General features: G+C 45.2%; 1 protein-coding gene across 1 annotated transcript in view; it reads right to left on the bottom strand.

The window, feature by feature from the left end:
- LOC119974237 (IgGFc-binding protein-like) overlaps nucleotides 1-24,228 on the bottom strand; it is a 63,992-nt gene that overhangs the window by 36,726 nt on the left and 3,038 nt on the right. The window contains exons 2-5 of the mRNA XM_038813006.1: nucleotides 22,183-22,781; nucleotides 17,599-18,169; nucleotides 10,188-10,786; nucleotides 5,726-6,296 (exon numbers count right to left, since the gene is read on the bottom strand). Coding sequence (XP_038668934.1) covers nucleotides 5,726-6,296; nucleotides 10,188-10,786; nucleotides 17,599-18,169; nucleotides 22,183-22,781 — 2,340 coding nt within the window. The remainder of the gene's footprint in view (nucleotides 1-5,725; nucleotides 6,297-10,187; nucleotides 10,787-17,598; nucleotides 18,170-22,182; nucleotides 22,782-24,228) is intronic.

Raw genomic sequence — 24,228 nt, 5'->3', positions numbered from 1 at the left:
GCGGGTGTTGGGGTCCAAGACAGCCACCCGCGTTACATCCGAGCCGCGGATATCCACGATGGGGGTTTTTATATATAAATATTTCAGGGTTATTGGTAGACAGCCTCCCATAAGCCCCCCCGCCGTATATCGCAGACTGTTCGAAGCGGAGCAGAGACCACAGGGCAAGTGACTGCAGATCCACACGGTTATTGAGACAGGTTTAAAAAGGAGAAGATTGCCTGCTTTCGGCACACTTTCCTGGGCAGTGACTAATGTAAATGTGTCGTTTAGATGTCAACATCCAACTTTAAAATTTCCTGAATGCAGCCCATCACTCTCGCTGCTGTCAGCAATCCAGCCACCCGCAGTTAACTGACAATTGGTGAAGGATTAACTTTGCAAACTTTTACATTTAGCAACTTTCTGGGCAGGCTTGTTTGCTAAAAATAATCCGCTCCCCGACTGGAAACCTGAAGTTGCCCCAGCTCCGTCCCCTTATCCCAGTGCAAGTAATTTCGAGTAAGTTGGGGTCCATAAGCCCCCCCGCCGTATATCGCGAACCACGGTATTGCGGAGCGCGGTATAACGGGGGACTACTGTAGTCGTGTTCTCAAGGGCTCTGTAGTTAGAATCATAGTTTTAGTCAATCTGTTATCTTTTATATCTTAGCAAGCAAGACAAATCTATTTAGTTGCAGTGTCAATAATTTAGCTTTGTTCAATACATCGCTTGATGTTCTTTCTGAGACATTACACTTCGAAGCCGACCTCATTCAGAAATCAAAGAACATCCCATGATACCACGAGTGGACATCATAAGGTACCAGGTGTGCTTGCTAAAGATCAGTGGAAAGGTACAGAGAGAAAAGAGAAGTTTGCAAGAAATGTCCGTGAAACAAAACTAAGAAAACATTTCTAATCAGAGTCTGACTTCAACGATGTCGTTGAAGTAAATCCCAGTCGAAGCGAGATGGAAGGTCTGCAAACTCCAAGGCAATTTCGTTCTTCAGGTACAGTGGAAGTTACTTGGCCCAATTTCAAGCAGCAGTTTGAATTGAATATCTCTGACCTAGACCTAGAAGCGGCCAGCGACCAGCGCAAAATAGCACTGTTCTTAACAGTGGCTGGCTCACATGTCATTGAAATCTTTACATCATTCCGGTTTGAGGATGAGGCAGATAAAAAAAAATACAACAAAGTTATCGAGAAGTTGACAAGCACTGCCAGTTGCAACAAAACAAAACCTTTGAACGGTATGTGTTCAGGCAACGAGTGCAAAAAGCAAGTGAAATGCTTGACTGCATCACAATTGATCTGAGACTAAAAGCTCAGACAAGTAATTTTTTGATTCTCCTCGACTCACTTTTGCGAGATCAGATAGTTTACGGAGTAAAAAGTGACAAACTGCGAGAAAGGCGATTGTGACAGTCTGATTTGAGATTAGAAGGCATAATCAGTATGTGTAGGGAAAGCGAGCTTTCAAGAATTCAATTTTCCAAAATGATTGTTGGAGAAAGTGATGCAGAAACTAACAACGTGGCAGATGCCATTAATGTAGTGGCGCACCTAAAATAGAAACGTGCTCCAGATGGCAGCCATTTTAAGAATGACAGCAGCCATTTTACGCATGACATCACAAGCGTCATGACGTGAAAAAGTTGTAGTAACACGCATCAGATTTAAAAATGCCCTGCATATGGAAAAACCTGTGCTAAATGTCACAAGCTCAACCACTACGCATCTTAATGTAGATCGGGAACAAATTCACAGCAGTTTAAAAAGCTTACTAGAGCAAACAAAAGAAGAGCTGTGCAAGAAGGAAGCATTAAAAAAATTGCAAACAAGCGATCAAACCTGACTCAGAGGAAGATGATTTGACTAGAGGATTCCTTCTTTGTTGAAATAGTGGAAAGCATAGAAAATGTACATCAAAAAATTACCAATTCGGAAACTTTAAAACAAATTTCCATCATTCAGAATACAGATGAATGGACGATTTCTTTAATAATAAATGGACCCAGCATCAAGGTTAAATTGTATACCGGAGAAAGAGCCAATCTTATTAATCAAATGTATATAACCAGATTAAGGATAAAACCGTTGATTGACGAGAATCATTGTCAACTGCGAGATTATAATGGCAACTTGATAACCGCAATGGGTACCTGCTATTTAATGTCGAAGTTAAAGAGAAAACAATTCCAATTAAATTCTAGATTGTTGAACCAAAGAGATTTTCGTTACTTGGTATTCAGGCACGTCAGATTCTGCAGCTCGTGAAACGCATTTAAAACTCGTACAGGGTTTCATCCAATTGCAATGACCAGATTGAGGAGATTATTCAGAAATTTCCTCATGTCTTTCATGGTATGTGAACACTACCATTTGAATACAAAATCCAAACCAGTAACACACCCACCTCGGAGGATACCAGCTCCTTTGATCCCAAGCTTCTGTATCAGAATATTAAGCACAAACACTACCCGATTCCTAAAAGGGAGGAAATTACTAGTGAAATGTCAGGTACCAAGATCTTTACCAAGCTAGACGCGTCCAGGGGTTTCTGGCAACTAAAATTAGATGATGCAAGTAAAAAAAACTCTGCATGTTTAACACACCATACGGGAGAGACTGTTTCAACAGAATGCCTTTCGGAATTATTTGAGCTTCCAAAATTTTTCATCGTGCTATGAAACAGATGGTTTAAGGTATCACAGACGTACGAGTGTACGTAGATGATATAATCATTTGTCATCCAATGAAGAGGAACATAATGCACGACTTCTGCAAGTCATGAAGCGCATTGAAAAGTTTGAAAGATCTGAAACTGAACAGAGCCAAATGCCAATTTGGCATTGCCAAACTAATTTTCTTGGGTGATCAACTATCAGCTTAAGGAGTCGAGCCAGACAGTGAAAATATAGCAGCCATTACCAGAATGTCATGTCCAAAAGACAAAAAGGCAGTCCTAAGGATGCTAGGTATGGTCAATTGTTTTAGAAAATTCATACCAAACTTGGCATCACACACCACGGCACAAAAACAGCTTATCTGAAAGAATGTGACGTTGAATTGGTCTGATGAACACAACAGAGGGTGGTCTGATCTGAAAAGAGCATTCACTACAGAACCTGTTCTGTCGTTCTTCGATCCCAAAAGCAATACGAAGATCTTGACAGATACCAGCAAAGACAGCATAGGCGCAGTGCTGTTACAACAGACAAGTGAAGGGCTGTGCCAACCAGTTGCAATGCCTAGAGAGCGATGACACCAACTGAGCAGCACTATGCGCAAATTGAAAAGGAGTGTTTAGGTCTACTTACGGGTATGGACAAATTCCATAACTATGTGTATGATTTACCCACATTCACAGTCAAAATCAATTATTGTCCTCTTGTCTCAATTATAGAAAAGAATTTAAACGAGATGTCTCCACGACCACAGGAATGGTCATGAAACTTCAAAGGTATGATTTTGAGTTAGTCTACACGTCAGGAAAGGAGGTAGTTGTAGCTGATGCGCTATCACGTGCAACTGATGATCTAAGGACGACAGATATCGTACAGATCATTGAAGCTCAAGCAACCCTCATTGAAGAACCTACCTATGTCTGATGCCAAATCGAAATTAATCAAAGAGGAAACAAGTAAGGACAAAACTATCCAACGAATATTAAAATACATGTGGAATGGTGGCACAAAGGAATTTGTTCCAACTACCGAAACATACAAACAGGGTTAAGCAGTGTCTATGGGTTCCTGTTCAGGCAAAATCGTATCGTAATACCGACTTCTTTATGACAAATGATCCACAGCAAGGTGCACGAAGTGCAGCTGCGGATGGAAAAATGCTTGTGCGTCCGTGTACTGGCCGGGATTCAACCATCAACAACCTAGTTGAACAATGTGAAATGTGTCTGAAGAACCAGTCCCATCAACAGAAGGAAGCATTGACTGCACAAAATCATCACAACTCTGTGGTTGAAAGTAGGCTTTGATCTGTTTTCTTTCAAGGCAGTAAATACTTGTTAGTCACTGACTATTTTTCGAATTATCCTGAGGTAATCAAGCTACCCAACTCAAGTTCGAAGGCAGTCATCAAGGCTACGAAAGAAATATTCGCAGGACATGGTATCCCATTAACTGTAATGAGCGACAATGGACCATGTTTTGATAGCAGCAAATGGACTGAGTTTTCCAGACAGTATGGCTTCCACCATGTAACCTCCAGCCTGCATCATCCACAGTGCAATGGAAAGGCTAAGAAGGGAGTGCATATTGTCAAGAGGTTACTAATGAAAGCTTGGGATTCAAACAATGACCCAAACTTAGCTTTGTTAAGCTACAGGGCGGCACCACTTGTGACCGGATACTCACCAGCACAATTGCTGCTGAATCAAAAGATACGTACCACGTTACCGTGTCTTACAACAACAAATCCTGAAAACGAAGACACAATCAAAGAAATCAAACAGAACAATCGGAAACAACAAACAGCAAAAAATCTATCACCGTTAGAGCAAGGTGATACTGTCAGAGTGCAATTGCCAAATGGATGGTCGAGCATGGCACATCTCATACGCCAGACAGCTCGACATTCCTAGCTGGTAATAACGGAAGAGGGTTCTATCTTATGGAGAAACCACAGAGCACTTCTGAAGGTAAAAACGACTTAACCCACATTTCCAAACATCACAATAGATACAGAGCTACTCAAAGTAACTCCAACAGTATGTCAGGAAGGCATCACTCCCGCAGAGAACACAATAACAGCACCATTGGAACAACACCAAGGAGAAGTTTTGCAGGATAGCCAAACACAACTGCAAGACAAGTTTGCACTGAGAAGATCTACACGTCTCAGGGAAAAAACAGACAGACTTAATTTGTAAAAAAGAGAATTTTTTTTAACCAGATGGATAATAATATTGTGAAACTATGTATTGCCTCAACAAGCATCATGTACTGTAAATATGATTGAATGCATATCCAAACAACTTCAAAGAAAGGGGGATGTGACAATATGAGTATTGTAAGAATAATGAAGGGTTAACAATTTCCTGTAACTAAATCCAACCATTAGATGGCGATCAAGGGCATACACATGGATCACGTGATGCTCTTGATTCGAGGAGTAGGTTGTCAGGGGGAATAGTGAATAGCCGTGTTCTCAGGAGGTCTGTAGTTAGAATCAGAGTTTTAGTCAACCTGTTATGTTATATACCTTAGCAAGCACGTCAAATCTATTTAGTTGTAGTGTAAATAAATTAGCTTTGTTCAATATATCACTTTATGTTCTTTGTGAGACACGACACTTCGAAGCCATCCTCACTCAGAAATGAAAGAACATCCCACCAACGTCTCCAATCTATCTTCATAACTGAAGTTTCTCATTCCTGGAATCATTCTTGTAAACCTCCTCTGAATTCTCTCCAATCAACCTCCTTCCTATAGGGTGGAGCCCAGAATTGTGCACAATATTGCAGATGAGGTCTCTTATAGGTTCAGTATAACATCCTTGCTCCTGTACTCTGTGTCCCTATTAATACATCCCAGAATACTATCTGCTTCATCAACTGCTCTCTCCACCTTTCCTACTACCATCAATAATCTCTGCACAGATACACACAGGTCTATCTGCTCCTGCTCCATTTAAGGATGTTTCAGGCTGAATAGTGTTACCCGGACATTGAACAGAAACTTGCAACACTGATTAGGTTGATCTCTCCAAACACAGTTTCTCACCACAGCCTGTTGCATTTCTCCAATCTCCGATTGAGACACCTCTTCTCTGACACTCGGCTGCGTAAGATTCAATGGCCTGACAGAGTGTCTCGTGCATTCCGGCCAATGCGCACAGATCAAAGACACAGTTTTCAGAGTACGTTGTTGGGCTTAGCACCGAGTGACATTGGCGGAAAGGCCCACGGGTGTCGGTCAAAACCCCGCAGGAACTTTCTGAGGTGTAGACACGGCGATCAGCTTCGGTGCACAAGGGGCTGGGCAAGCCGGGATCATCCCCACACAAAGCTCCAGAGGTTGCTGTTTTCCAGCTGTTCCCAAATGCCGAGGCTGTAGGCAACGCGGTGTCATTGGGGGAGAGGAAATCGTCAGCCCTGTCTCCATTGAAGTTTCCGCATAGTCCACACAGAGAGCCGGCGTAGATGCCTGGAACCGACACCACGGCGTAATGGTTCCAGTCAAAGGAGACACGGAGGCCAAAATCTGTCTGCAGTAACGCCACTGATCCGCTTTGGGAAAGGATAATTTTCCCAGATTCTAGTCTCACTGGTAAATTAACGGCTTCACCATTTACCTGTTAACATGGAGACACAATGAGAAACTGAATCAGATACGGAAATATAAGATTAACTAATTAATCCCCTACAGTGAAATGTCTGTGCAAATCATCCTGAAATCTTCCATTAGCCTGGTTAGACTTTCAGACAGAACAATCTCTTCAAACTTACACTGCCTCGATTTTATACACATAGAAACTGTCCATAGAAACTTAGAAAATAGGAGCAGGAGGAGACCATTCGGCCCTTTGAGCCTGCTCCACCAATTAATGTGATCATGGCTGATAGGAGAGGCAGTGCATAGTGTATTATCGCAGGATCAGTAATCCGGATTAATGCTCTGGGAGTTGGGTTCAGATGAGGCTCAGGAAGGGCTGGGGTAGCCAAACGTTTCATTCGCGACTTGCGGCAGAGCATGCTGCGGGGAGGGGGGGGGGGGTATGGACTAGGGATGCAGACTAGGGAGGCAGGTATGTGATAGTGGCAGGGGCATGGGAGGGGAGGCTGCTGGTGCCAGTAAGCGAGTGTGGTCCCAACTGGGATGATGTAGGATTTATAAAGAAGGTGTGTAAAGAAACCCTGACTTGGATTCACACGAATTGATAGTGGGTGGAGAGTGGAACTTGCAGGTTTCTGCATCCAGGGGAATGGGAGTATTCTTTTTTCTCATCGGTCCATGAAGTTTATTCATGGATTGACTCTTTTATGGTTGGGAAGGCGCTGTTGGCTGGGGTCAAGGGGTCGGAATATTTGGCAATTGCGATATCGGATCATGCACTGCATCGGGTGGATATGGTGTTGGAGAGGGGGCAGTGCAGAGGACGGGGTGGAGATTAGATGTGGGGCTGTTGGGGGACCGAGGGTTCTGTGATAAGATTAGGAAAGTACTTGAGGAATACGTGGGGTTTAATTGTACGGGGGAGGTTTCACAGTCGGTTGTTTGGGAAGCTCTAAAGGTGGTGGTGAGGGGTGTGGTGATCTTGTTTAAGACAAAGGTGGGAAAGGAGGAGAGTTTGGAGTGCCAAAGGGTAATAGATGAGATGTTGGAGGTACACAGAAGGTATGCAAAAGACAGGGACCCAGCGAAGTTGGAAAAGAGGAAGGAGTTACAGGCGAGTTTTGACCGGCTGTCCACAGGGTCGGCGATGTGCCAACTGAGGCAGGCAAGGGGAGCAGTTTACGAATATGGAGAGAAGGCAGGGTGCATGTTGGCAGGCCAGCTTCAGAGGGAGGCAGCGGCGATGGAAATTGTTCAGCTGCGGGATAGGGCAGGGAAGTTGGCGGTGGCTCTGAATCAGATTAATAGGGTCTCTTTGTATGCGGACGACTTGCTGGAGTATGTATCGGAACCGAGTATGTCGATGGGTGGCATATAGCAGATGCTTCGCGAGTGTTTGGATCTTTTTCGGGGTATAAACTAAATTTAGATAAAAGTGAATATTTTGTGGTGTCTCGGCCAGGAGTAGGGGCAAGGGTGGGGGTCTCCCATTCCCATCACTTTAGATATCTGGGGGTGCAGGTGGCACGGGATTGAGGGGGGCTCCATAGGTACAATGTTACCAGTTTGGTGGGGAGGGTGAAAGCAGATCTGGCAAGGTGGGATGATCTCCGTTGTATCTGTCGCTGGCAGGTCGGGTATAGGCAATTAAAATGAATGTTTCCGCGATTTTTGTTTATCGTTCAGTGCCTGCCGATCTTCCTGCCAAAGGTATTTTTCAAGGTCATTGAAAAGATGATTACCTCGTTTGTATGGGGGGGGTGGCCAGGATTAGGAAGGGGCTGTTGCAGAGAGGACGGCAGTCAGGGAAGTTGGGTCTCCCGAATTTACTGTATTATTACTGGGCGGTGAATACTGGGAGTGGGGGGGACTCCCAGTGGATTAGAATGGAGGAGAGTCTATGCAGGGGGTCGGGGCTGAGGACGTTGGCAACAACGCCGCTCCCGATGGCCCTGGGGAAATACTCAGGGAGTCCGGTGGTAGTAGAGGCGTTGAAACTCTGGAGGCAGTTGCGCCAACACTTTAGGCTGGGGGCGGGGCCAAGGGAAATGCCGATTTGGGGGAATCATACATTTGAGCCAAGGAAGTGGGATGGGAGTTTTTGGAGATGGGAGTCAAAGCACTAAAGGATTTGTTTCTGGGGGCCCGGTTTGCGGGACTGAGGAGCTGGGGGCGAAATATGGATTATGGCAGAGGGAGATGTTTAGGTATATGCAGGTCCAGGATTTCGCTAAGAAGGAGATACAGAGCTTTCCGGTGGCGCCGGACTCCATACTGTTGGAGGAGGTGCTGCCGACAGGGGGAGTGGAGAGAAGATGGTATCGGTGATTTATGGGGCAATTCTGGGAGAAGAGAAGACTGGAAGAGATTAAGACAAAATGGGAGGAAGAGTTGGGAGAGGGCATGGAGGAAGGGTTGTGGTGTGAGGTGCTCCGGAGGGTGAATGCTTCTATTTTGTGCGCGAGGTTGGGGCTGATGCAGCTGAAGGTTATGCACAGGGCGCAGCTCACAAAGGTGAGGATGAGCTGATTCCTTGACGGGTAGAGGATGTTTCTGGACATTGTAGGGGGGGGGCCAGCAAATCACGTTCATATGTTTTGGTCCTCTCCAAACCTGGAGGGGTATTGGAGGGAGGTGTTCAGGGTAATTTCGAAGGTGGTATATGTAAGGCTTGAGCCGGGTCCTCTGGAGACCATATCGGGGCATCGGATTGGCCGGGATTGGAAGCGGGTACTGAGGCAGATGTTTTAGCCTTCGCCTCGTTGATCGCCCAAAGGCGGGACATGTTGGGGTGGAGGTCAGTCTCTCCACCCTGTGCCCTGGCATGGCGGGGGATCTGTTGGAATTTTTTACACTTGAGAAAATGAAGTTTGAGTTGAGGGGAATGATGGAAGAGTTCTACAATTCATGGGCTTGTTCATTATGCACTTTCAAGAATTGGATGACACCGAACATTGTTGGGGGGGGGGGGGGGAAGGGGGGCGTTGAGGAGTGAGGTTTGGACTGTATATGTTGTTGATGATTATGTACAGGGTGATGGTTGATTCTAGATTCCTTTTCTTTGATGTTTGTATTTAAAATGTTGAGGGTTGTTTGGGGGTTGGTGGGAGGAAGGGGTTGTTGGCTAGGGGGTTGACATTGTATCTGTTACAATTAATTGTTTGTTGGTGGGTGTAGATTTGGATGAAAATGTGAAAAAGGAGAATAAAAATATTTTTTTTAAATTATATTATCTGTACAGCCTAGTTACATCCTCAAAAATCTCCAATCATCAATCCATGTTCGCTCTATCCAATCACACCATTATGTGCAAAGTGTTAATTTATCACTTCCTTTGTTGTAGGTTCTGGGGTAGATTCATGCCTGCTATTGAGGTCAGGCTAACAGGTCTGTAGTTCCACATTTTCTTGTTTTATAAATGTTGGGACACATTGGGTTCCTCTTCACTTGTGACATGGGGGTCACTGACTGCGCCTGTTCTCATCACCCATCACTAATTACATTTGAATTCACTGATATGCTGGACCATTTCAGAGGGATCAGCCCCCGTTAGAGCATGGTATGGGCAACATCCATCTGAAGAGAGTTGCAGGGCCCATGCCCTGCACGGGGCAAATGTGTAACACCCCAAGGCCCACACCTTGCTCATGTGCCTCTATCCATGACTCTACCCCAGCAGCCAGAGCTGCTCATGTTGTAGTCAGGATTCAGGCTTCAACTCAGCACCATCAAACTCACAAACCCAGAGAGTGACAGCACTGTGCAGCCCCTGAACTACGAGCCTCTCACTCAGGTGAGGAGGTCCTCGAGGACATTTATTTCAACCTGCATTTTGTCCAACTAGAACTTAGTTCACCAGCTCAGTGTTATTGTCTAAAACTCAGGATTTACAGATGTTGCTTCTATTTACCTGAACTCTGCCAGTTTGACCTCTCGACACCTGGATCTGGTATCCGTACACCTGGATCTCAACTAGACGTGTCCAGGACACGGCACTGGAGCCTCGGTGATCGTTCTCCACCTCAATGTTGAACATCGTTAGGTTCCCAGCTGCTCCGCAGTACTTACTGAAGGTGTATTTACAAGTTCCTTGGAAATCAAATACTCTCCTGTCAAAAGTGAAATAATGGGGGTCACTGGAGGCCGAGCAGGTGCCACGTTCTTTGGGATAGCAGCCACGCACTCCGTCCACTAGGCAGCAGTCTTCATGGACACTGCACCTGAAATCGTCACAATTCATGCCAATGGTGGCGTTCCAGCAGGTACATTTCCTACCGCAGCTTTCCGTTAGGATGACACTCTCACCTTTGCTGTAATAATGACCTTGGAATGAGCAGCCACACTGACTCAGAGCCACACACCGACCCGCGCTCAGGATGTAGCCATCATCGCACTTGCAGCTTTCTGTACAAGGTTGGCTACAATATAGTGGGGCTGTTGTATCGGCGCAACTGGCAGGACAAGCGGAGCTACAGCTGTCAAAGTGACTGTGCGACGGGCAGGAGATTTCTGAAACAGACAAAGACAGGAGTGACTGTACCTTCCAACAGAGTGGCCAACGGAACAAGACAGACACGAGTTTATCAAAATGAAAATTGTGCGTACATTAAAACCTTACCGACCGCTATTGCCCTTCCTGCTCACCTAGTTCGAAAAGCAATTCACCTATCACCTGTTTGTTTTTGGATCAATCTTTATTAAACTCATGAGCGCTTTCGATAACATTCCAATTACACAACATACACACCTCAGACACTGGCCATTCAGCCCATCCTGTTACTACTTGTGTTCACGCTCCACACAAGCTTCTTCCCACCACCTCCCACCACCATATCCTTCCGCTGCTTGCTCGCCCAGTAGTACTTTAATTGGCAAGATGTGACTGGCAGTGTACCACAGGGATCTGTGTTGGGGCCTCAATTATTCATTAGTGACTTGGATGATGACATAGAAAGTCATATATTCAAATTTGCTGATGATTAAAGTTAGGAACATGGCAGACAGTCGAGACGATAGCATGAAATTGTAAGGAGATATTGAAAGACGAGGTGAATGGGCAAAATTGTGGCAGATGGAATTCAATGTAAGCAAGTGTAAAGGTGATCCATTTTGGATGAAATAAGGATAGAGCAGAGGAATATCTAAATTGGAAGAGTACTGGATTAGCTCAGTGGGCTAGACAGCTGGTTTGTGATGCAAAACAAGGCCAGCAGCGCGGGTTCAATTCCCCTACCAGCTTACCCTAACAGGCGCCGGAATGTGGCGACTCGGGGCTTTTCACAGTAACTTCATACTTGTGACAATAAAAGGTTATTATTACAGTGTGTGTCCAAGGAGACTTGGGGGTTCAGGTGCATAGATCCTTAAAATGCCAGAAACAAGTGAAGGAAATAATAAACAAGGCTAATGGGATGCAGCCTTTATATCTAGTGGACTGGAATATAAAGACACAGGGGTGATGCTGCAGCTTTACAAAACCCTGGTTAGACCCCACTTGGAGTCACTGTGAGAGGATCTGGGCACCACACCTTAGGAAGGATATATTGGCCTTGAAGGGGGTGCAATATAGGTTTACAAAAATGATACCTGGACGATAGGGGTTAGGTGATGTGGAGAGATTACACAAATTAGGCCTACTTTGACCAGAATTTAGATGGATAAGGGGTGACCTGATCAAAGTATTCAAGATGTTAACAGGGCAAGACTGGGTAGATAAAGAGAAAGGTTGGGGTTCTTCATCGGCTGACGCAGGAATTGGGAAACGTGACTAGGCGGAGAATCGGTTTAGGCTCCAAAATTGTGGCGGCCGCAGGTTTTACTCCAAATCGCAATTCTCCAGTGCCTCGACAGCGGCACAAATGCATTCCAGAGTGCATCTCTATCAAATCTCCTCTCAGCCTCCTTCTCTCCATGGAGAATAATCCCAACTGGGACAATATGTGTATTGTAAGAATAATGAAGGGTTAACAATTTACTGTAACCACATCCAACCACTAGATGGCGATCATGCACATTCATGTGGGAGTAGGTTGTTCGGTGAGATAGTGAATAGTCGTGTTCTCAAGGGCTCTGTAGTTAGAATCATAGTTTTAGTCAATCTGTTATCTTTTATATCTTAGCAAGCAAGACGAATCTATTTAGTTGCAGTGTCAATAATTTAGCTTTGTTCAATACATCGCTTGATGTTCTTTCTGAGACACTACACTTCGAAGCCGACCTCATTCAGAAATCAAAGAACATCCCATGATACCACGAGTGGACATCATAAGGTACCAGGTGTGCTTGCTAAAGATCAGTGGAAAGGTACAGAGGGAAAAGAGAAGTTTGCAAGAAATGTCCGTGAAACAAAACTAAGAAAACATTTCTAATCAGAGTCTGACTTCAACGATGACGTTGAAGTAAATCCCAGTCGAAGCGAGATGGAAGGTCTGCAAACTCCATGGCAATTTCGTTCTTCAGGTACAGTGGAAGTTACTTGGCCCAATTTCAAGCAGCAGTTTGAATTGAATATCTCTGACCTAGACCTAGAAGCAGCCAGCAACCAGCGCAAAATAGCACTGTTCTTAACAGTGGCTGGCTCACAAGTCATTGAAATCTTTAACTCATTCCGGTTTGAGGATGAGGCAGATAAAAAAAATACAACAAAGTTATCGAGAAGTTGACAAGCACTGCCAGTTGCAACAAAACAAAACCTTTGAACGGTATGTGTTCAGGCAATGAGTGCAAAAAGCAAGTGAAATGCTTGACTGCGTCACAATTGATCTGAGACTAAAAGCTCAGACAAGTAATTTTTTGATTCTCCTCGACTCACTTTTGCGAGATCAGATAGTTTACGGAGTAAAAAGTGACAAACTGCGAGAAAGGCTATTGTGACAGTCTGATTTGACATTAGAAGGCATAATCAGTATGTGTAGGGAAAGCGAACTTTCAAGAATTCAATTTTCCAAAATGATTGTTGGAGAAAGTGATGCAGAAACTAACAACGTCGCAGATGCCATTAATGCAGTGGCGCACCTAAAATAGAAACGTGCTCCAGATGGCAGCCATTTTAAGAATGACAGCAGCCATTTTACGCATGACATCACAAGCGTCATGACGTGAAAAAGTTGTAGTAACACGCATCAGATTTAAAAATGCCCTGCATATGGAAAAACCTGTGCTAAATGTCACAAGCTCAACCACTACGCATCCTAATGTAGATCGCTACAAATTCACAGCAGTTTAAAAAGCTTACTAGAGCAAACAAAGGAAGAGCTGTGCAAGAAGGAAGCATTAAAAAAATTGCAAACAAGCGATCAAACCTGACTCAGAGGACGATGAATTTGACTAGAGGATTCCTTCTTTGTTGAAATAGTGGAAAGCATAGAAAATGTTCTTCAAAAAATTACCAATTCGGAAACTTTAAAACAAATTTCCATCATTCAGAATACAGATGAATGGACGATTTCTTTAATAATAAATGGAACCAGCATCAAGGTTAAATTGGATACCGGAGAAAGAGCCAATCTTATTAATCAAATAGATATAACCAGATTAAGGATAAAACCGTTGATTGACGAGAATCATTGTCAACTGCGAGATTATAATGGCAACTTGATAACTGCAATGGGTACCTGCTATTTAATGTCGAAGTTAAAGAGAAAACAATTCCAATTAAATTCTAGATTGTTGAACCAAAGAGATTTTCGTTACTTGGTATTCAGGCATGTCAGATTCTGCAGCTCGTGAAACGCATTCAAAACTCGTACAGGGTTTCATCCAATTGCAATGACCAGATTGAGGAGATTATTCAGAAATTTCCTCATGTCTTTCATGGTATGGGAACACTACCATTTGAATACAAAATCCAAACCAGTAACACACCCACCTCGGAGGATACCAGCTCCTTTGAGGGAACATTTAAAAGTGGAACTTGAGCTTATGCAGCAGTTGGGAACAATCACCAAAGTCAGTTCTCTGGTTTCTGTGAAGAAAGCCAATGGTGACCCAAGAATCTGTATCGATCCCAAGGTTCTGAATCAGAATATTAAGCACGAACACTACCCGATTCCTAAAAGAGAGGAAATTACTAGTGAAATGTCAGGTACCAAGATCTTTACCAAGCTAGACGCGTCCAGGGGTTTCTGGCAACTAAAATTAGATGATGCAAGTAAAAAAAACTTTGCATGTTTAACACACCATACGGGGGAGACTGTTTCAACAGAATGCCTTTCGGAATTATTTGAGCTTCCAAAATTTTTCATCGTGCTATGAAACAGATGGTTGAAGGTATCACAGGCGTACGAGTGTACGTAGATGATATAATCATTTGGTCATCCAATGAAGAGGAACATAATGCACGACTTCTGCAAGTCATGAAGCGCATTGAAACGTTTGAAAGGTCTGAAACTGAACAGAGCCAAATGCCAATTTGGCATCGCCAGACTAATTTCTTGGGTGATCAACTATCAGCTTAAGGAGTCGAGCCAGACAGTGAAAATATAGCAGCCATTACCAGAATGTCATGTCCAAAAGACAAAAAGGCAGTCCTAAGGATGCTAGGTATGGTCAATTGTTTTGGAAAATTCATACCAAACTTGGCATCACACACCACGGCACAAAAACAGCTTATCTGAAAGAATGTGACGTTGAATTGGTCTGATGAACACAACAGAGGGTGGTCTGATCTGAAAAGAGCATTCACTACAGAACCTGTTCTGTCGTTCTTCGATCCCAAAAGCAATACGAAGATCTTGACAGATACCAGCAAAGACGGCATAGGCGCAGTGCTGTTACAACAGACAAGTGAAGGGCTGTGCCAACCAGTTGCAATGCCTAGAGAGCGATGACACCAACTGAGCAGCACTATGCGCAAATTGAAAAGGAGTGTTTAGGTCTACTTACGGGTATGGACAAATTCCATAACTATGTGTATGATTTACCCACATTCACAGTCAAAATCAATTATTGTCCTCTTGTCTCAATTATAGAAAAGAATTTAAACGAGATGTCTCCACGACCACAGGAATGGTCATGAAACTTCAAAGGTATGATTTTGAGTTAGTCTACACGTCAGGAAAGGAGGTTGTTGTAGCTGATGCGCTATCACGTGCAACTGATGATCTAAGGACGACAGATATCGTACAGATCATTGAAACTCAAGCAACCCTTATTGAAGAACCTACCTATGTCTGATGCCAAATCGAAATTAATCAAAGAGGAAACAAGTAAGGACAAAACTATCCAACGAATATTAAAATACATGCGGAATGGTGGCACAAAGGAATTTGTTCCAACTACCGAAACATACAAACAGGGTTAAGCAGTGTCTATGGGTTCCTGTTCAGGCAAAATCGTATCGTAATCGTATCGTAAGACTTCTTTATGACAAATGATCCACAGCAAGGTGCACGAAGTGCAGCTGCGGATGGAAAAATGCTTGTGCGTCCGTGTACTGGCCGGGATTCAACCATGACATCAACAACCTAGTTGAACAATGTGAAATGTGCCTGAAGAACCAGTCCCATCAACAGAAGGAAGCATTGACTGCACAAAATCATCACAACTCTGTGGTTGAAAGTAGGCTTTGATCTGTTTTCTTTCAAGGCAGTAAATACTTGTTAGTCACTGACTATTTTTCGAATTATCCTGAGGTAATCAAGCTACCCAACTCAAGTTCGAAGGCAGTCATCAAGGCTACGAAAGAAATATTCGCAGGACATGATATCCCATTAACTGTAATGAGCGACAATGGACCATGTTTTGATAGCAGCAAATGGACTGAGTTTTCCAGACAGTATGGCTTCCACCATGTAACCTCCAGCCTGCATCATCCACAGTGCAATGGAAAGGCTAAGAAGGGAGTGCATATTGTCAAGAGGTTACTAATGAAAGCTTGGGATTCAAACAATGACCCAAACTTAGCTTTGTTAAGCTACAGGGTGGCACCACTTGCGACCGGATACTCACCAGCAAAATTGCTGCTGAATCGAAAGATACGTACCACGTTACCGTGTCTTACAACAACAAATCCTGAAAACAAAGACACAATCAAAGAAATCAAACAGAACAATCGGAAACAACAAACAGCAAAAAATCTATCACCGTTAGAGCAAGGTGATACTGTCAGAGTGCAATTGCCAAATGGATGGTCGAGCATGGCACATCTCATACGCCAGACAGCTCGACATTCCTAGCTGGTAGTAACGGAAGAGGGTTCTATCTTATGGAGAAACCACAGAGCACTTCTGAAGGTAAAAACGACTCAACCCACATTTCCAAACATCACAATAGATACAGAGCTACTCAAAGTAACTCCAACAGTATGTCAGGAAGGCATCACTCCCGCAGAGAACACAATAACAGCACCATTGGAACAACACCAAGGAGAGGTTTTGCAGGATAGCCAAACACAACTGCAAGACAAGTTTGCACTGAGAAGATCTACACATCTCAGGAAAAAAACAGACAGACTTAATTTGTAAAAAAGAGAATTTTTTGTAACCAGATGGATAATAATATTGTGAAACCATGTATCGCCTCAACAAGCACCATGTACTGTAAATATGATTGAATGCATATCCAAACAACTTCAAAGAAAGGGGGATGTGACAATATGAGTATTGTAAGAATAATGAAGGGTTAACAATTTCCTGTAACTAAATCCAACCATTAGATGGCGATCAAGGGCATACACATGGATCACGTGATGCTCTTGATTCGAGGAGTAGGTTGTCAGGGGGAATAGTGAATAGCCGTGTTCTCAGGAGGTCTGTAGTTAGAATCAGAGTTTTAGTCAACCTGTTATGTTATATACCTTAGCAAGCACGTTAAATCTATTTAGTTGTAGTGTAAATAAATTAGCTTTGTTCAATATATCACTTTATGTTCTTTGTGAGACACGACACTTCGAAGCCATCCTCATTCAGAAATGAAAGAACATCCCACCAACGTCTCCAATCTAGCTTCATAACTGAAGTTTCTCATCCCTGGAATCATTCTTGTAAACCTCCTCTGAATTCTCTCCAATCAACCTCCTTCCTATCGGGTGGAGCCCAGAACCATACACAATATTGCAGATGAGGTCTCTTATAGGTTCAGTATAACATCCTTGCTCCTGTACTCTGTGTCCCTATTAATACATCCCAGAATACTATCTGCTTCATCAACTGCTCTCTCCACCTTTGCTGCTACCATTAATAATCTCTGCACAGATACACCCAGGTCCCTCTGCTCCTGCTCCATTTAAGAATGTTACAGGCTGAATAGTCCACTGAATAGTGGACATTGAACAGAAACTTGCGACACTGATTGGGTTGATCTCTCCAAACATATTTTCTCACCACAGCCTGTTGCATTTCTCCAATCTTCGATTGAGACACCTCTTCTCTGACACTCGGCTGCGTAAGATTCAATGGCCTGACAGAGTGTCTCGTGCATTCCGGCCAATGCGCACAGATCAAAGACACAGTTTTCAGAGTACGTTGTTGAGCTCAGCACCGGGTGACATTGGCGGAAAGGCCCACGGGTGTCGGTCAAAACCCCGCAGGAACTTTCTGAGGTGTAGACACGGCGATCAGCGTCGGTGCACAAGGGGCTGGGCAAGCCGGGATCATCCCCACACAAAGCTCCAGAGGTTGCTGTTTTCCAGCTGTTCCCAAACGCCGAGGCTGAAGGCAACGCGGTGTCATTGGGGGAGAGGAAATCGTCAGCCCTGTCACCGTTGAAGTTTCCGCATAGTCCACACAGAGAGCCGGAGTAGATGCCGGGAACCGACACCACGGCGTAATGGTTCCAGTCATAGGAGACATGGAGGCCAAAATCTGTCTGCAGTAACGCCACTGATCCGCTTTGGGAAAGGATAATTTTCCCAGATTCTAGTCTCACTGGTAAATTAACGGCTTCACCATTTACCTGTTAACATGGAGACACAATGAGAAACTGAATCAGATATGGAAATATAAGATTAACTAATTAATCCCCTACAGTGAAATGTCTGTGCAAATCATCCTGAAATCTTCCATTAGCCTGGTTAGACTTTCAGACAGAACAATCTCTCCAAACTTACACTGCCTCGATTTTATACACATAGAAACTGTCCATAGAAACTTAGAAAATAGGAGCAGGAGGAGACCATTCGGCCCTTTGAGCCTGCTCCACCAATTAATGTGATCATGGCTGATAGGAGAGGCAGTGGATAGTGTATTATCGCAGGATCAGTAATCCGGATTAATGCTCTGGGAGTTGGGTTCAGGTGAGGCTCAGGAAGGGCTGGGGTAGCCAAACGTTTCATTCGGGACTTGCGGCAGAGCATGCTGCGGGGAGGGGGGGGGGGGTATGGACTAGGGATGCAGACTAGGGAGGCAGGTATGTGATAGTGGCAGGGGCATGGGAGGGGAGGCTGCTGGTGCCAGTAAGCGAGTGTGGTCCCAACTGGGATGATGTAGGATTTATAAAGAAGGTGTGTAAAGAAACCATGACTTGGATTCACACGAATTGATAGTGGGTGGAGAGTGGAACTTGGCGCAGGAGCCGAGGTTGGACATGTCATGGCCATTCTTGCTTGTCCTGTTTTTGGAGGGGGGGGGGGGGGCAAATGGTGGAAATGGGAGGTCTGGACCTTTGGAGGTTTCTGCATCCAGGGGAATGGGAGTATTCTTTTTTCTCATCGGTCCATGAAGTTTATTCATGGATTGACTCTTTTATGGTTGGGAAGGCGCTGTTGGCTGCGGTCAAGGGGTCGGACTATTTGGCAATTGCGATATCGGATCATGCGCTGCATCGGGTGGATATGGTGTTGGAGAGGGGGCAGTGCAGAGGACGGGGTGGAGATTAGATGTGGGGCTGTTGGGGGACCGAGGGTTCTGTGATAAGATTAGGAAAGTACTTGAGGAATACGTGGGGTTTAATTGTACGGGGGAGGATTCGCAGTCGGTTGTTTGGAAAGCTCTAAAGGTGGTGGTGAGGGGTGTGGTGATCTTGTTTAAGACAAAGGTGGGAAAGGAGGAGAGTTTGGAGTGCCAAAGGGTAATAGATGAGATGTTGGAGGTACACAGGAGGTATGCAAAAGACAGGGACCCAGCGAAGTTGGAAAAGAGGAAGGAGTTACAGGCGAGTTTTGACCGGCTGTCCACAGGGTCGGCGATGTGCCAACTGAGGCAGGCAAGGGGAGCAGTTTACGAATATGGAGAGAAGGCAGGGCGCATGTTGGCAGGCCAGCTTCAGAGGGAGGCAGCGGCGATGGAAATTGTTCAGCTGCGGGATAGGGCAGGGAAGTTGGTGGTGGCTCTGAATCAGATTAATAGGGTCTCTTTGTATGCGGACGACTTGCTGGAGTATGTATCGGAACCGAGTATGTCGATGGGTGGCATATAGCAGCTGCTTCGCGAGTGTTTGGATCTTTTTCGGGGTATAAACTAAATTTAGATAAAAGTGAATATTTTGTGGTGTCTCGGCCAGGAGTAGGGGCAAGGGTGGGGGTCTCCCATTCCCATCACTTTAGATATCTGGGGGTGCAGGTGGCACGGGATTGAGGGGGGCTCCATAGGTACAATGTTACCAGTTTGGTGGGGAGGGTGAAAGCGGATCTGGCAAGGTGGGATGATCTCCGTTGTATCTGTCGCTGGCAGGTCGGGTACAGGCAATTAAAATGAATGTTTCCGCGATTTTTGTTTATCGTTCAGTGCCTGCCGATCTTCCTGCCAAAGGTATTTTTCAAGGTCATTGAAAAGATGATTACCTCGTTTGTATGGGGGGGGGGGGGGGGGGGGGGGTGGCCAGGATTAGGAAGGGGCTGTTGCAGAGAGGACGGCAGTCAGGGAAGTTGGGTCTCCCGAATTTACTGTATTATTACTGGGCGGTGAATACTGGGAGTGGGGGGAACTCCCAGTGGATTAGAATGGAGGAGAGTCTATGCAGGGGGTCGGGGCTGAGGACGTTGGCAACAACGCCGCTCCCGATGGCCCTGGGGGAATACTCAGGGAGTCCGGTGGTAGTAGAGGCGTTGAAACTCTGGAGGCAGTTGCGCCAACACTTTAGGCTGGGGGCGGGGCCAAGGGAAATGCCGATTTGGGGGAATCATACATTTGAGCCAAGGAAGTGGGATGGGAGTTTTTGGAGATGGGAGTCAAAGCACTAAAGGATTTGTTTCTGGGGGCCCGGTTTGCGGGACTGAGGAGCTGGGGGCGAAATATGGATTATGGCAGAGGGAGATGTTTAGGTATATGCAGGTCCGGGATTTCGCTAAGAAGGAGATACAGAGCTTTCCGGTGGCGCCGGACTCCATACTGTTGGAGGAGGTGCTGCCGACAGGGGGAGTGGAGAGAAGATGGTATCGGTGATTTATGGGGCAATTCTGGGAGAAGAGAAGACTGGAAGAGATTAAGACAAAATGGGAGGAAGAGTTGGGAGAGGGCATGGAGGAAGGGTTGTGGTGTGAGGTGCTCCGGAGGGTGAATGCTTCTATTTTGTGCGTGAGGTTGGGGCTGATGCAGCTGAAGGTTATGCACAGGGCGCAGCTCACAAAGGTGAGGATGAGCTGATTCCTTGACGGGTAGAGGATGTTTCTGGACATTGTAGGGGGGGGGGGCCAGCAAATCACGTTCATATGTTTTGGTCCTCTCCAAACCTGGAGGGGTATTGGAGGGAGGTGTTCAGGGTAATTTCAAAGGTGGTATATGTAAGGCTTGAGCCGGGTCCTCTGGAGACCATATCGGGGCATCGGATTGGCCGGGATTGGAAGCGGGTACTGAGGCAGATGTTTTAGCCTTCGCCTCGTTGATCGCCCAAAGGCGGGACATGTTGGGGTGGAGGTCAGTCTCTCCACCCTGTGCCCTGGCATGGCGGGGGGATCTGTTGGAATTTTTAACACTTGAGAAAGTGAAGTTTGAGTTGAGGGGAATGATGGAAGAGTTCAACAATTCATGGCCTTGTTCATTATGCACTTTCAAGAATTGGATGACACCGAACATTGTTGGGGGGGGGGGGGGGGGAGGGGGGGCGTTGAGGAGTGGGGTTTGGACTGTATATGTTGTTGATGATTATGTACAGGGTGATGGTTGATTCCAGATTCCTTTTCTTTGATGTTTGTATTTAAAATGTTGAGGGTTGTTTGGGGGTTGGTGGGAGGAAGGGGTTGTTGGCTAGGGGGTTGACATTGTATCTGTTACAATTAATTGTTTGTTGGTGGGTGTAGATTTGGATGAAAATGTGAAAAAGGAGAATAAAAATATTTTTAAAAAATTATATTATCTGTACAGCCTAGTTACATCCTCAAAAATCTCCAATCATCAATCCATGTTCGCTCTATCCAATCACACCATTATGTTCAAAGTGTTAATTTATCACTTCCTTTGTTGTAGGTTCTGGGGTAGATTCATGCCTGCTATTGAGGTCAGGCTAACAGGTCTGTAGTTCCACATTTTCTTGTTTTATAAATGTTGGGACACATTGGGTTCCTCTTCACTTGTGACATGGGGGTCACTGACTGCGCCTGTTCTCATCACCCATCACTAATTACATTTGAATTCACTGATATGCTGGACCATTTCAGAGGGATCAGCCCCCGTTAGAGCATGGTATGGGCAACATCCATCTGAAGAGAGTTGCAGGGCCCATGCCCTGCACGGGGCAAATGTGTAACACCCCAAGGCCCACACCTTGCTCATGTGCCTCTATCCATGACTCTACCCCAGCAGCCAGAGCTGCTCATGTTGTAGTCAGGATTCAGGCTTCAACTCAGCACCATCAAACTCACAAACCCAGAGAGTGACAGCACTGTGCAGCCCCTGAACTACGAGCCTCTCACTCAGGTGAGGAGTTCCTCGAGGACATTTATTTCAACCTGCATTTCGTCCAACTAGAACTTAGTTCACCAGCTCAGTGTTATTGTCTAAAACTCAGGATTTACAGATGTTGCTTCTATTTACCTGAACTCTGCCAGTTTGACCTCTCGACACCTGGATCTGGTATCCGTACACCTGGATCTCAACTAGACGTGTCCAGGACACGGCACTGGAGACTCGGTGATCGTTCTCCACCTCAATGTTGAACATCGTTAGGTTCCCAGCTGCTCCGCAGTACTTACTGAAGGTGTATTTACAAGTTCCTTGGAAATCAAATGCTCTCCTGTCAAAAGTGAAATAATGGGGGTCACTGGAGGCCGAGCAGGTGCCACGTTCTTTGGGATAGCAGCCACGCACTCCGTCCACTAGGCGGCAGTCTTCATGGACACTGCACCTGAAATCTTCACAATTCATGCCAATGGTGGCGTTCCAGCAGGTACATTTCCTACTGCAGCTTTCTGTTAGCATGACACTCTCACCTTTGCTGTAATAATGACCTTGGAATGAGCAGCCACACTGACTCAGAGCCACACACCGACCCGCACTCAGGATGTAGCCATCATCGCACTTGCAGCTCTCTGTACAAGGTTGGCTACAATATAGTGGGGCTGTTGTATCGGCGCAACTGGCGGGACAAGCGGAGCTACAGCTGTCAAAGTGACTGTGCAACGGGCAGGAGATTTCTGAAACAGACAAAGACAGGAGTGACTGTACCTTCCAACAGAGTGACCAACGGAACAAGACAGACACGAGTTTATCAAAATGAAAATTGTGCGTACATTAAAACCTTACCGACCGCTATTGCCCTTCCTGCTCACCTAGTTCGAAAAGCAATTCACCTATAACCTGTTTGTTTTTGGATCAATCTTTATTAAACTCATGAGCGCTTTCGATAACATTCCAATCACACAACATACACACCTCAGACACTGGCCATTCAGCCCATCCTGTTACTACTTGTGTTCACGCTCCACACAAGCTTCTTCCCACCACCTCCCACCATCATATCCTCCCGCTGCTTGCTCCCCCAGTAGTACTTTAAATGGCAAGATGTGACTGGCAGTGTACCACAGGGATCTGTGTTGGGGCCTCAATTATTCATTAGTGACATGGATGATGGCATAGAAAGTCATATATTCAAATTTGCTGATGATTAAAGTTAGGAACATGGCAGACAGTCGAGATGATAGCATAAAATTGTAAGGAGATATTGAAAGACGAGGTGAATGGGCAAAATTGTGGCAGATGGAATTCAATGTAAGCAAGTGTAAAGGTGATCCATTTTGGATGAAATAAGGATAGAGCAGATGAATTTCTAAATGTGAAGAGTGTAGTGTGCGTCCAAAGAGACTTGGAGGTTCAGGTGCATAGATCCTTAAAATGCCAGGAACAAGTGACGGAAATAATCAACAAGGCTAATGGGATGTAGCCTTTATATCTAGTGGTTTAGCACATGGCTAAATCGCTGGCTTTGAAAGCAGACCAAGGCAGGCCAGCAGCATGGTTCAATCCCTGTACCAGCCTTCCTGAACTGGTGCTGGAATGTGGCGACTAGGGGCTTTTCACAGTCACTTCGTTTGAAGCCTACTTATGATAATAAGCAATTTTCATTTCATAGTGGATTGGAGTATAAAGACCCAGGGGTTAAGTTGCAGCTTTACAAAACCCTGGGTAGACCCCACTTGGAGTCACTGTGAGCGGCTCTGGGCACCACACTTTAGGAAGTATATAATGGCCTTGGAGGGGGTTTATAAAATGATACCTGGAATACAGGGGTTAGATTATGAGGAAAGATATTACAGAATTTAGATGGGTAAGGGGTGACCTGATCAAAGTATTCAAGATATTAAGAGGGCAAGACAGGGTAGATAAAGACAAAGGTTGGAGTTCTCTGTCGGCTGATGCTGGAATTGGGAAACGCGATTGGGCAGAAAATCAGTTTTGACGCCAAAATCGTGACGGCCCCAGATTTCACTCCAAATCGCAATTCTCCAGTGCCGACAGCAGCCCCATTGCTTTCCAGAGCGCACGTACAGAAATGGCACTGGCATATTATTAACGGGCCTGTCCCGCTATTCTCTGGGGCCTCCGCTATGCTCCGTCTCCTCTGGGGTGAATTGCCGATGGTGA

This window comes from Scyliorhinus canicula, chromosome 12, assembly GCF_902713615.1.
Source record: "Scyliorhinus canicula chromosome 12, sScyCan1.1, whole genome shotgun sequence".
In the NCBI taxonomy this organism is placed as follows: domain Eukaryota; kingdom Metazoa; phylum Chordata; class Chondrichthyes; order Carcharhiniformes; family Scyliorhinidae; genus Scyliorhinus; species Scyliorhinus canicula.
The sequence above is the reverse complement of the archived record's forward strand: the minus strand, read 5'-3'. Positions and strand labels throughout refer to the sequence as shown.